The sequence below is a fragment of the Chrysochloris asiatica genome, unplaced genomic scaffold, assembly GCF_000296735.1.
Source record: "Chrysochloris asiatica unplaced genomic scaffold, ChrAsi1.0 scaffold00054, whole genome shotgun sequence".
Classification (NCBI taxonomy): domain Eukaryota; kingdom Metazoa; phylum Chordata; class Mammalia; order Afrosoricida; family Chrysochloridae; genus Chrysochloris; species Chrysochloris asiatica.
The window spans coordinates 13,501,942-13,514,683 of record NW_006408572.1 but is presented as its reverse complement, the minus strand read 5'-3'; the positions used below and the strand labels follow the sequence as shown (position 1 = coordinate 13,514,683).

At 42.7% G+C, this 12,742-nt stretch overlaps 1 protein-coding gene across 1 annotated transcript; it reads right to left on the bottom strand.

The window, feature by feature from the left end:
- Positions 1 to 180: 180 nt before the first annotated feature.
- Positions 181 to 558, bottom strand: LOC102820898 (60S ribosomal protein L31-like). The gene has a single exon (XM_006863432.1). It carries the CDS (start codon positions 556 to 558, stop codon positions 181 to 183), a length of 378 nt encoding a protein of 125 aa, XP_006863494.1.
- Between the last annotated feature and the right edge of the window lie 12,184 nt (positions 559 to 12,742).

The window sequence follows — 12,742 nt, the reverse complement described above, 5'->3', positions numbered from 1 at the left end:
TCTTTGCCAATGCCTTCAGGACACCTTGGACTTCTTCCTTCAGTACCACTGACTCTTGTTCCTATGCTACTTCTTGAAATAGTTGAACATCAGCAATTTCTTTTTGGTACTGTAAATCTGTGTATTCCTTCCATCTTTTTTTTTTTTTGCAGATTTATAAATTTATTAGATCATAAAGTGTTAGTTTTCATCCACATTGCCTGTCTGTAGGTTTTTGAAATTGATGATGGACACATAGGTCACCAGTGTATAGAGCTTGTTTGGTGGATCTTCATCCTCATTACGTTTTCTGGACAACCGCACTGGGATATGGTACGGGACGTTCCTGATTCCTTTGTCCCAGACAGCTTTGTTGAGCCTGGTGCCAATGCACACGTCTGGTGTTCCCATCTCCTTCATGGCAAATATCTGAATCTCCTTGAGTGTTCGAGGGGCATGCTTCTTGAAGCCTACTTCATGGATGTGCTTGTGAATGTTGATGGTGTCCTCTCTGGTCACCGCTTCGTTGATAGCAGAATGGCCCTTATTCTTCTCGCCACCTTTCTTTGTGGGAGCCATAGCAATGGGACTAGGTTGGACCCTTCCATCTTCTTTTCATGCTTTCTGCATCATGCAATATTTTGTCTGTGTTGTTGCTATTGTTAAGTGCCATCGAGTCAGTTCCAACTCACAGCAACCTTGTATAAGGTTTCAAAGGAGCGACTGGTGAGCTTGAACCTCCAACCTTGCAGTCCAGCACATTAACCCACAGTGCCATATACGTCAATATTTCAAGTCGAAGTTTGATTTTTTTTTCTTCAGTTCTTTCATCTTGAGAAATGCTGAGCATGTTCTTCCTGGTGCAGCATTGGAGGATAAGCACTAGACCTTAGGGTCCGTTTGAACTGCAAGGTCAGTGATTCAAACTCACCAGCCACTATTCAGAAACCCTGTACAGGGTCGCTATAAGTCAGAACGAACTCGATGGCATTTAACAATTAAAACAACCCAAGTCTTTGCACATTTCATTATATACTTTACTTTGGTTTCTTGAGCTGCCCTTTCACATTTTCTGTTTAGCTCTTTTACCCCCTAATTTCTTCCTTTCCCTTTAGCATCTTGAAGCTGAAAAGCAAGTCTCAGAGTTTCTTATAACATACATTTTGATCTTTACTTTCTTTCTTGTCTTATTAATAACCTCATACTTTCTTCTTTCATAATGTTCTTAATGTCATCCCACAATTCTTCTGGTTTTCGATCATTAGTGTCAAATGCAGCAAATCTGTTCTTGAGATAATCTCTAAATTCAGGTGGGATATATTCAAGGTCATACGTTTTGGCTCTTGTGGAATTGTTTTAATTTTCTTCAGTTCACCCTGAAGTTGCACATGAACAATTGATGGTCTGTTCTACAAGCTGTCCCTGGCCTTTGTTTGGCTGATGATAACTGAGTTTTTCCATCTTCTTTTCCTAGAGATGTATACAATTTGATTTCTGTGTATTCCATCTGGTGAGGTTCATGTCATCTTTTATGTTGTTTAAAAAATGTATTTGCAATGAAGACGTCATTGGTCTTGCAAAATTCTGTCATGTGATCTCCAGCATCATTTCTATCACCAAGGTCAAATTTTCCAACTACTGATACTTCCTCTTTGTTTCCAACTTTCACATTCCAATCACCAGTAATTAACATTATATCTTGATCGTATGTTTGATTTAATTCCACACTGAAAAAGTTGGTAGAATTCTTCAATTTCATCATCATTGACTTTAGTGGTCAGTGCGTAAATTTGAATAATAGTGGTATTAACTGGTCTTTCTTATGGGTGTAGATATTATCCTATCACAGACAGCATTATGCTTCAAGATAAATCTTGAAATGTTCTTTTTGATGGTGAATGTGACACCATTCCTCTGCAATTTTTCACTCCTGGCATAGTGAACCATATGATTGTCTGATTCCTATTGGCCAATGCCAGTCCATTTCATGTCAGTAATGCCTAGAATATTGATGCGTTCCATTTCATTTTTGGCAATTTTCAATTTTCTTAGATTCATACTTTGTACATTCCATGTTCCTATTCTAAGTGGATCTTTACAGCTGTTTCTCCTCATTTTGAGTGGTGCTCCATCACCAAACGAAGGTTTCAAAGGTTTTACTCCATTTGCATCATCATGATCAACTCTACTCTGAGGAGGCGGCTCTTACCCAGTTGTACTTTGAGTCCCTTCCAACCTGAGGGGCTCATCTTCTGACACTATTTCTAACAATATTCTGGTGTTATTCATCATGGTTTCATCTTCCAGCACTATATCTGGCAATGTTCCTTTGCTATTTAAAAAGTCTTGGTGTGGCACTGTGGGATAATCGCAAGGTCAGCGGTTCAAATTCACCAGCCGCTCCTCAGAAACCTATACAGGGTAGCTATGAGTCAAGACCAACTTGACGGCATTTAACAACATTCAGAAGTAATCTACCTCTCCTCTTTAGTCTCCTTTAGTCTGGCAGCTGAGCTGGAAAATGCCAACAACATAGTTTCCAGTATCACAGCAACAAGCAAGTCACCATAGTACGACAAAGTGACAGACCAGTGGTGGGTGTGTCACACAGAAACTGTATCATATAGAAATTAGGTTCTGTCACTTAACAATAAGAAATGGACAGTATGCAGCAGGTGAACAGTCTCCCTGGCTCCAAAGCTGTCCCAGTAGAGAGGATGACGATGTTTCTATGCACAGTCCACATTGTACCATGGGTGAGACACTCAAATGGGACACCCCAATCACCTTCCCCTTCTGCTTCTGCAAAGTGTCCTGCTAAATACACATTGTTCCACACTGTTCTCCACCTAGTATCATGACTGAAGGACACAATGGAAGCCTACCTGCAACCACTTTCTCCCTAACCATATTGTTAAGTGCCGTTGAGTCGGTTCCGACTCATAGCGACCCTGTACAGGGTTTCCGAGGGTATAAATCTTTACAGGAGTAGAAAGCCTCATCTTTCTCCCCGGAGCGGCTGGTAGTTTCGAACTGCTGATCTTAAGGTTCGCAGCCCGATTCGTAACCACTACGCTACCAGAACCCTAACCATATAGGTTCACTTAAATGGGCTCCACTAGTACCATCGCTGAAGAGGTGGAGAAAGAACCCTCCCTAGGTAGATTGCACCTATGTGACCTGCTACATGAAGAGGTTCACCTGATCACCCTTGGAAGAAATGCTCAGACACCTATAAACCTCAGGCAGTAGTATAATTCTTTAACCTAGATAGCATTTCAATAAGAGATAGAGCAGAAAAGATCATAGCCACCGGGCTCATCCAAGGACTACCTACCTCCCTACAGAAGTCCTCCAATGAGTGATCTAGGTGAGGGCACTCTTAGCCTAACCCAAAAACTCCGGTGGGCCATAGTTTCTCCAAAGTTCTAGAGATCCTTCTGGCGGGATTTTTGTTGAGCATTCAGCACCGTTTCTCCTTCTCCCAATAACCTTCGTGTCAAACTCTGTCATAGCGTTTGCTTCCAGAAATCTCAACCTGTACCATTGTTGTTGTTAAGTGCCGTCTTGGAAGAAGTACAGCTAGAATGCTCCTAGAAGCCAGGATGGTGAGACTTTGTCTCTCATACTCTCATATTCATATTATCAGGAGGGACCAATTGTCAAGCTTGGTAAAATGGAGAGTAAGAGAAAAAAAGGAAGACAGCCTAACGAGATGGATTGGCAAACTGGCAGCAGCAATTGTGAAGATGGTTCTTGTGAAGGTGGACCATGCAGTGTTGTGCTCTGTTGTACACAGGGTCCCTATGAGTTGGAACTGACTCACTGGCACCTACCAACAACAACAGGAGCGCATCATCTCACATCTTATTTCTCTCCAGGCCATGATCATTTGTTCCTTGCCTCCCAACAACCATTCCTGTTTTCTTCCAGCCACAGCCTCTGATCTTGATTTCAGAGATTCCGCCTCTACCACTCTCAGTCCATGTGGTCTGCCTGGGATTCCATATGATCCATATTTGACCCAAACAACACATTTCTACACCACATCCTGGACATTCAGATTGAATAAGTGAGTAAAGCCCATCCATCAGATGAACCATGGAACCTCTCAGGATGCAGAAGGAAGCTTGGAAGCTCACTCTTTTTTCCTGGGAGCAGTTAAGGATGACACAGAACTAGCATGACACCAGGTCAAGTCAAGAGATGGAGAATAATGCAATTCCGCAGCATCATTTGAATCTTGACTCTTAGTCTACCCATAGCCTGGCTAGACCTGTGTTTTCCTGTTACCTGAGTCAATATATTCTTAGTTCCAGTTCAGCTCCTTTGCACTGGACTTTCTGTCTGCAAACAAAAGACTCCTGATTGGTACTATAAACAAAACTGAAGCATGTGTGTTGGAGGAAGACACTTTGACCTCCTTTGAATGACCCCATATGTCTTGGGGTCTGTTTCATAGCAGGCGAGGGCTAGGGGCTAGGACAAAAGGAATGAGCATGTCAGCATGTGGGAAATATGACAAGTGACCTATTCCCAGCTGTTTTCATCAGGGTGACGACATACACCTAGCATGTAGGCTGAAGACTCACTCATTCACTGGGAATTTCTGGAAGAAAGCACAGATATAGGTGGGTTTGTTGCTGGGGTGTAAGGGCAAAGTCACAGGGAAAAATGATGAGTTGTTGAAGACTGTTCCAAAGTCACAGATACAGTGTCCAGAGACTTACCAGTCTCAAACCCATTTGGGAAATAATTAGAAACAGTATTCATTCATTCATTCAGACAGACAGAACACTATAGACAGACAAACTGGAGGAGCTCAGCAATTATCAGCAGGATCGATGTGGTGAATGATTAGGCCTAGTGCTGTCTGGCATGGGGTATTGGCAGTGAGAATGGAGAGCTGAAATCAGAGGCATAGCCAGCAGTCAGAAGATTTTCTCAATGGAGCCAATGCAATGGGACGGACACGGAGAGCTTCAGCTTGCACATTTGGTCCCTGTGTGGACAATAACAAAGGAGACTTGGGGTGTCAAAAGCCATGACTACTTCTTTATGACATGCCTTGAGAGTGAGAGGGGAATAAACCCAGTAAACTACTGCTTTCTTTTCTATCTCAGATAGAACTCATTGGTGGAACCAGTAGAAAGGCATGGGGAAAAATAACTTTAAGGGAGGTGGCAGCACAGGCTGGAACAGCATCCTTGTGGTAGATTACAGATGGCCACATTGTGTGAACACCAAAATGTAAACATAAATCATGCTCCCTTGGTGTGTAATTTGGAATCTTACTCTGTTGCGTTGTTAGCTGCCATTGAGTTTGGCCCACTACTCATGGTGGCCCCAGACACAACACACACAACCGCTGCCTGGTCCTGCTTCCACGACTTCCGGCATGATTTAAGTGTGGCTCTGTGGGTTAATGCGCCAGACTGCAAAGCTGTTTGAACTGCAAGGTCAGTGGTTCAAGCTCACCAGCTGCTCCTTGGAAACCCTATGGTTTCCAACCCTATGGTCATCGCTGTGGGTCAGAGTCAACTCGACGGCACTTCACAACAACAACAACAATGGCTGATTTGGCATTTGGCAGTGGGTTCCCAGGCCTTTCTTCCTATTCCACTTTAGTCTGGAAGTCCCACTGACACCTGTTCAGCATTGTCGCAACACACATGCCTCCCCTAAGAGATGTACCATTTTGTACCATTGTGCATGGGGTCACCAAGAGTTGGGGACTGACTAGATGGCAGTTACAAACAACTAAAATAAGATCAGATTATACACCAAATGAATGAAAGTGTTTCTTCTTGACCTTCAGAAACATTCAAAGCAATTCTGCATCCCCAAACATATATTGAGTCACAAAACTGCTAGTTTTAGAGTCATGTGTTTTAGGGGCGAACTTCTACTGAACTGTTTTCAGTTGACATTTAGCTGGGTCTATGGAATGTTGCTTCTCTACAGAGCATTGCACCCAGCCGCTTGTAGTGAGAACAGGGATAATGTTATATGATGTAACTCCCTCCTCCCGTGCCCACCACAGACATCACTAATCAATTATGGACTCCTTTCCTGCAGAGACCAGTCAGAGCCTCACAAAGGCCTTCGACACAAAGCTCCAAATAGCCAGCAGGCATTAACAATAGTTGGAACAAGCATAAGGAATAAATCCTATTTGCCTTTCAGCTCAGTGAGAGGCAGCAGTCACAATGGTTCAAGCATACTTCTATTGCTTTATGTAGACACTGCTTAAGAATTCTGTTCCAATTGTGAGACATTGCTGCCCCACACTGAAACATTAATGAAAGGAAGAGAGTAAGACAGCAAGAGACACCACCATCACTGGTTATTATGCACTTTTGTAAAAAAAAAAACCTGAGAGATGTCACTGATTTTTGTTTGTTTAACTGAGCAAGAGGAAATGCACACTGGGGTTAGCTCTTCTACAGAAAAGTGATAATGAAGAATGTGTCGAATGAATGCCAAACATAATTGTTGCACCGCCACTCCCAGATAGTCATGTGTAGGTCTGGTGCGTCGCCTTACACTTTCTCTCTGGCTGGAATTTTTGATATTTTATTCAAAACCACAGTGAATTAACCTACAAAAATGCTTTCCTATAAAAATAGGGAGTCTACTCTGAGCATATTACACATAGATGTGATATTTTCTTGGCATATGGTTCATGTCAGCTCGTGCTCTGTATAAGTAAGTATCAACCATTGTCTTCCTTCTGTGCCCTACTTCTGCCAACCCATGACAACAATGAAAAAAAGAAAAAAAAAAAAGGCTGCCTGGCTTTTAGCCATCCCCATAGTTGGTTGGGGACCCGACTGACCATTGTGGTTCATGTTGTTGTTAAGTGCTGCTGAGTCAGCTCTGACTCATGGCGACCCTGTTTAGGGTTTTTAAGAAGCGACTGGTGAATTTGAACCAGCAACCATGTGGTTCAAATAGACCTTGCAGTCCAGTGCATTAACCCACAGCACCACACCAGGACTCCATACTGTTTTCATTCTTAGATTTTCAGAAGTAGACCACCAGGCTTTTCTTCCTAATCTTTCTAATCTGGAAACTTCTGAATCCTGTTCATCATCATGACATATGTAAAATAAATGCTGCATGTTGCACTCACAGAGGAACCCATTCTGATTGTGCATGAGATGCACTGACTGGGATCGAACCCAGTGCTTTGGGTCAATTCCAACTCACAGAAACCCTAAAGGATTGAGTAGGACTGATCCTTATGGTTTCGGAGACAGTAAATCTTTATAGGAACAAACTCCCACGGAGTGACTGGTGAGTTTGAATCGCTGACCTTGCAGTTGGCAGTGTAATGCTTAACCCACAGCACCACCAGATTTCCTGTTTCCTACCTTTAGGTCCTACTTTTCGTGTCTATTGTCATTAGAGTCACCTTGAATTCTGTTTCTGGCTTCCATGACGGTAAACACTCTATGTTGTTGTTGTTGTTATGTGCCGTGGAGTTGGTTTTGACTTATAGCGACCCTGTGCAGGGTTTCTGAGGCTATAAATCTTTACGGGAGCAGAAAGCCACATCTTTCTCCCGTGGAACAGCTGGTAGTTTCGAACTGCTGACCTTGCTGTTCACAGCCCGATTTGTAACCACTACGCTACCAGAGCTCTGAAATTTCAGCAGAATAGGTCCATGTGATAAAAAAGCAATCCACCAAAATGTGGCTTCTCTGTTTCCTTTTAAGAGGTGGGGGGTAGGGAAAAGCTAAATTGACTAATTGGATCTAATCCACTGATCTAATCCAATTGACTGGGCACAAATTGGTCATTAATACAGCCAAAGGAATCAACAACGATTCTTGATTCTGTGTCAAGAGGCAGACATTATCTGATGAACCATCTGCTGGTTCAGTGCCAAGCTAAGGGTGATTCAATGAATAGAGAAATGCTAGCACCAGAATAATGGAAGTAACTGGACTGAGAAAGGCCTTATTGTGTTATTATTAACTACCAAGAACATTCAAAACTATTAACTGGACAGATGTCCATCCTGACACCCTATGTGCTTTGATCAAGACACTAATAAGCTCATTCGCAGGCAAAGCAGATACTGACTGCTGGAGTCAGGAACCAATCAGTGGAGAGAGAGGTGGCCAACACTTGGCAAGGACATTTTTGGAATAGTAAGCCAGAGAGTTTGGGGACCATTTATCAACTTTTGCTTAAGGCTCTGGTCTTCTCATTTGTTTTGTATCAGCACCTGACAGTGCCTGCTCATTTTGCCCCACTGTTCCTTCTCCAGCTCATCGCCTCAACTCCATCACTCTGAAGTCCAAGCTTGTGGAGAAGAGATGAACTCCTCCAGACTACCAGGTGGAACTGCCTACTGGCAAGTGAATAGCAGGGAGTGAGCAACAAGGTCATGTTGGTGTGGTGGCTGAGGCAGCTATGTGGTTGGGTACAGTCACAAAATAAGGACGGGAAAGAGGAGCCAGGAGAATCTTGAGACTCAGAACATTGGAAATATGATGGGGCCATTAAGAATACTTTTTGTTATTGGTAGTTGTCATCTACTTGGCTTCAACTCATGGGGGCCCCACACATTCTCAGAAGAATAAAATGTTGCCAATCCTAGGACATATCCTCATCTTCCAGCCCCATATCATACACTATATTCTGTCATGATCCAGCAAGTTTTCATTGGCCAATTTGCAGAAGTGGATTACCAATTCTTTCTTTCTAGTCTGCCTTTGTCTGAAATTGTTGCTGAAACCCACCCACCATGGGTGACCCTACTGGCATTTGAAGTGCCCAGGGCATAGCATCCAACCTTGTAGCAAAATACAAGCCACTGCACTACAATCGATCCATTTTGGAAGAAGTGCAGCCAGAGTGCACCTTAGAGGTCAAGATGGCCAAACTTCGTCTCTCATACTTTGGACATGTTGTCAGGAAGGACCAGTCGCTGGAGAAGGATATCATGTTTGGTAAGGTGGAGGGTCAGAGAAAAAGAGGAAGACCCCGATGAGATGGATTGGCCAGGTGGCAACACCGATGAACTCAAGTGTGGCAACAGTAGTGAGGTTGGCCCAGGATAGGGCAGTGTTGCATTCTGCTGTGCATAGGGTAGCTATGAGTAGGTACTGACTCAAGAGCACCTAAGAACAACACAATACAAAAAAACGAAATCAAAAGAAACATCAGAACCCATTGTTGTTGAGTTGGGTTAGAACTCAAGGGAACCTGATGTGTGGCAGAGTAGAACCAATCTCTGAAGCGTTTTCATAGTCATCATCTTTATAGAAGCAGATCTTTTTTTCCCCCAGTGCCAATGGGTGAGTCTAAATTGCCAACCTCTTGGATAATAGTGAAGCATCTACAATTTGTGCCTACTAGGAAATAATGGATGCAAACTCTGTGGAATCACATATGAAGACTCTGCTGAGAACTTGTTTAGAATCAGGCAGATCCCTGAGAAAGCTTACACTGGAGAAGGATGTCAAGGCACCGCAGTGAGTCAAATCCAGCAGACCTTGAAGACACCAGAACAGGTAAAATGATGGTTTAATGTCCATTGAACCGTTAAGTGTAAAGATTTCTGCAAGAACTGACAGGCAGGGCATGGCATTATCACTGAGTCCAGCCACGGGGACAAGGACCCTGACCCAGAAATGATTTATAAACTCGCAAAAGTAGCAGATCTTATTCCACAGTGTGGACTCTGCTGGGCTTGCTGGTAGAAATCATTTGTGATGCAAAATATGAGGGTGAAGTCCAGGCCAAGTGTTGGGAATCTCTGCCACTTTACCTGCCTGCATCAGTCCATTTGGTTGGCCGCACTCAGTTCCCTGCACATCACTTTCATGTGCATCCCACTTCAGGCACCCCACCCACCCTTGAACAGTAGTTTTCAAAAAATTAGCCACCTTATGAAGCACAGTTCTACTCTGATACACACGGGGTCTCCATGACTAGGAATTGACTTCGGGACAACTGTTGTTTTGTTTTGTTTTGAAGATATGCTGAAATGTCCAATTAACAATGATTTTTATTCCCTTTTATTTTACTCTTCCTCCCATTCTTTCAATTCTATATTCTCTCAGGCTTTCTTCATCTGCATGTTCCCATTTTTTTATATATCCCCCCAGGGTATTTTTTAACACATTTAATTTTGGGATATGTCATTCCTTCTGAGAAATAATATATTTTGGGAGAAGAGAGAAAATTTGGCAAAGGGACATAGGGGTTTTGTCTTACTGCTCATCCTCTAATTGTTTGCTATTCCGTCTCAGAATTTCCTTATTTCTTGCTTTCTCACCTTTATAGGAATTACCTAGAATAGGGCACTGGTTCTTACCCTAGGCTGATGGTGAGTTCCTTCCTATTATATACATTAACACAATTGTGTGTGTGTGTGTGTGTGTGTTCATACATGTGCTACTTTCAGGAGACATCGCATCAGATAATCAAATGAATTTGGTTGCCAAAAGAAAAAAAATACATTAGCACAGGATGAAAGGTGCTTTGGGATAACGCAAGCAGTTAATGTTCTCAGCTGCTAACAGAAAGCTTTGGAGGTTCAAACCAGCCAGAGGTGCCTCAGAAGACAGGCCCGGCAAACTACTTCTATGAATCCAGCCACTGAAAACCTCAGGTAGCAGAATTCTATTCTATTCTGACCTCATGGAGTCACCTTGATGGCAACTGTTTTGTTTTTCTTTTGAATTTATTTGTGTGTGTGTGTGTGTGTGTGTGTGTGTGTGTGTGTGTGTGAATTGGGTAAAGGATTACAGAACAGATGAGTTTTTCATTCAATAATTCATACACATTTGGTTTTGTGCCATTGATTGCAGTTCCCATAGTGTTACCTCACTGATCCCACTTCCTCCCTCTGTTTCCTCTTTCCATTCCTCCTTCTTTCCTAACTCTTCCGAATTTGTCGTGGGGTAAATGCTGCCCTTTTGATCTTAAAGGGTTGATTATTCTAAGGAGTGTGTGCCTGCTTAGTGTTACTGCTTCCCGTTTACAGCTGCCTATTGTTTGGGTGAAAATTGAGTCAAGGAGTTAGTTCGGTTCCAGACCTGAAGGGTGACTAAGGGGTTTCAACAGGCTCATGTAACCAGTCAGCCTAGTCTTTTTTATGCTTTGAGTTTTGTTCTGCATTTTTCTCCCACTTTATCCAGGACTTTATAATGTGATCTCTTCCAGAGGCAGTTGCTCATGGTAGCTGGGCACCATCCAGTTCCTCTGGCTTCAGACTGATGATAATCATGAGGTTCATTATTCCATTGGATTCATTGTTGCCATGTATCTTTGATTTTCTTTACTCTTCTTTTCTCTGAACAAAGAGAGCCCACTAGTTGTACCTTAGGTGGCCACTCCTGAGCTTTTAAGATCCCAGTCACAACTCACCAAAGTAGGATGTAGAACAGAGGTGGGGAACCTTTTTTCTGCCAAGGGCCATTTGGAGATTTATAACATCATTTGCAGGCCATACAAAATTATCAACTTAAGAATTAGCCTGCTATGTTTGGTCAAACATTTAATTGACTCACCCCTAATGTGATGGCTAGAACTGCTTCTCTTCGGTGAGGCCTATAATGTTAGCTGGTATTGATGATGTTGCTACTAACAACCGCTTCTCAAGGTTTGTGCCGGCCAGCCTAGAGCACAGTGGACGTTTTGTGATGATAAGTTTTGAAAAGAACTGCTCGAAGCAGTAAGTTGTTCTGAACACAGATGCATATTTCAATGCATGTCTTTTCAAAGTAGGAAATTCCTCATTGACTATGTAATGTTTATAGAACTCAAGCAGTGGGAAGATATTGTACCTAGCTTTCAACTCATCATTGCTTTGCAGCTGAACGATGTTTTATTGTAGGTTATCAGGCATATCAGCTGGTTCCACAGAAAGATGTTCAATTCCATTTGTTTACTTTTCACATCCTTGAACTTTTCATTAAATGCCTCAATTAGTTTCGAACATTCACCAGTGCATTCAAGTGCCATAGAAGGCTTTTGTTCTTCCAGAGTAGGGAAATGCACCATATTGTTCCTTTCAAGTTGCACTTTCCACAACCTTAATTGAGCTTCAAATGATTTCAAATTTGAAAGCAGGGAGCCGAGAAGTTTGTTGGGGCCCTGAAACTTGACGTTCAGCTCTGAGAGATACTTGGTGATGTCCACCATGACCAGTAGATCACACACCCACTTGCTATCACTGAGTTCCCTGACAGGTTTCCCCTTCATCTCCATGAACTGCTTGATGATACCCCTTGGTTCATAAAAGCTCATGAGCATGTTCCCTCAACTCAGCCACCACACTTCACAGTAATAAACAGGATCTCCATGTTCAGAGTCATGATCATGCAGTAACTCCTTAAACTGGCAGCTGTAAAACTCTGCTTTTAACAAAATTTATGCATGACACTACTGTTGACATCACATTGCTGAGCCACAAAGACTGGGCTTAGAGACCTTCTTGGTGTATGATGCAGTGACATATAATTAAATCACTTAGATCAAGACTGAGACAATTTGGTTCTTTCTTGACAAATGCAATTAATCCTTTTTCCAACCCAACCATGCCTGGAGTTCCATCTGTCCTAAATCCACAAATGTTAGCTCAAGCTTTTTCACTGATAAAACACATCTCTCAAATAAGTCCTCATCGCAACAAAGGAAGACACACAGAACAAAGAAAGTAGCAACACCACAAAAAAGACAAGCTCTCGTCTCTTGGAGTGCCATGCAGGGCTTCCAGTGACAGCAGTTCCTCTCGCGTGTC

Excerpts from the sequence above, each read along its gene's own strand:
- LOC102820898 (XM_006863432.1), bottom strand. The coding sequence starts at position 558 with ATGGCTCCCACAAAGAAAGGTGGCGAGAAGAATAAGGGCCATTCTGCT.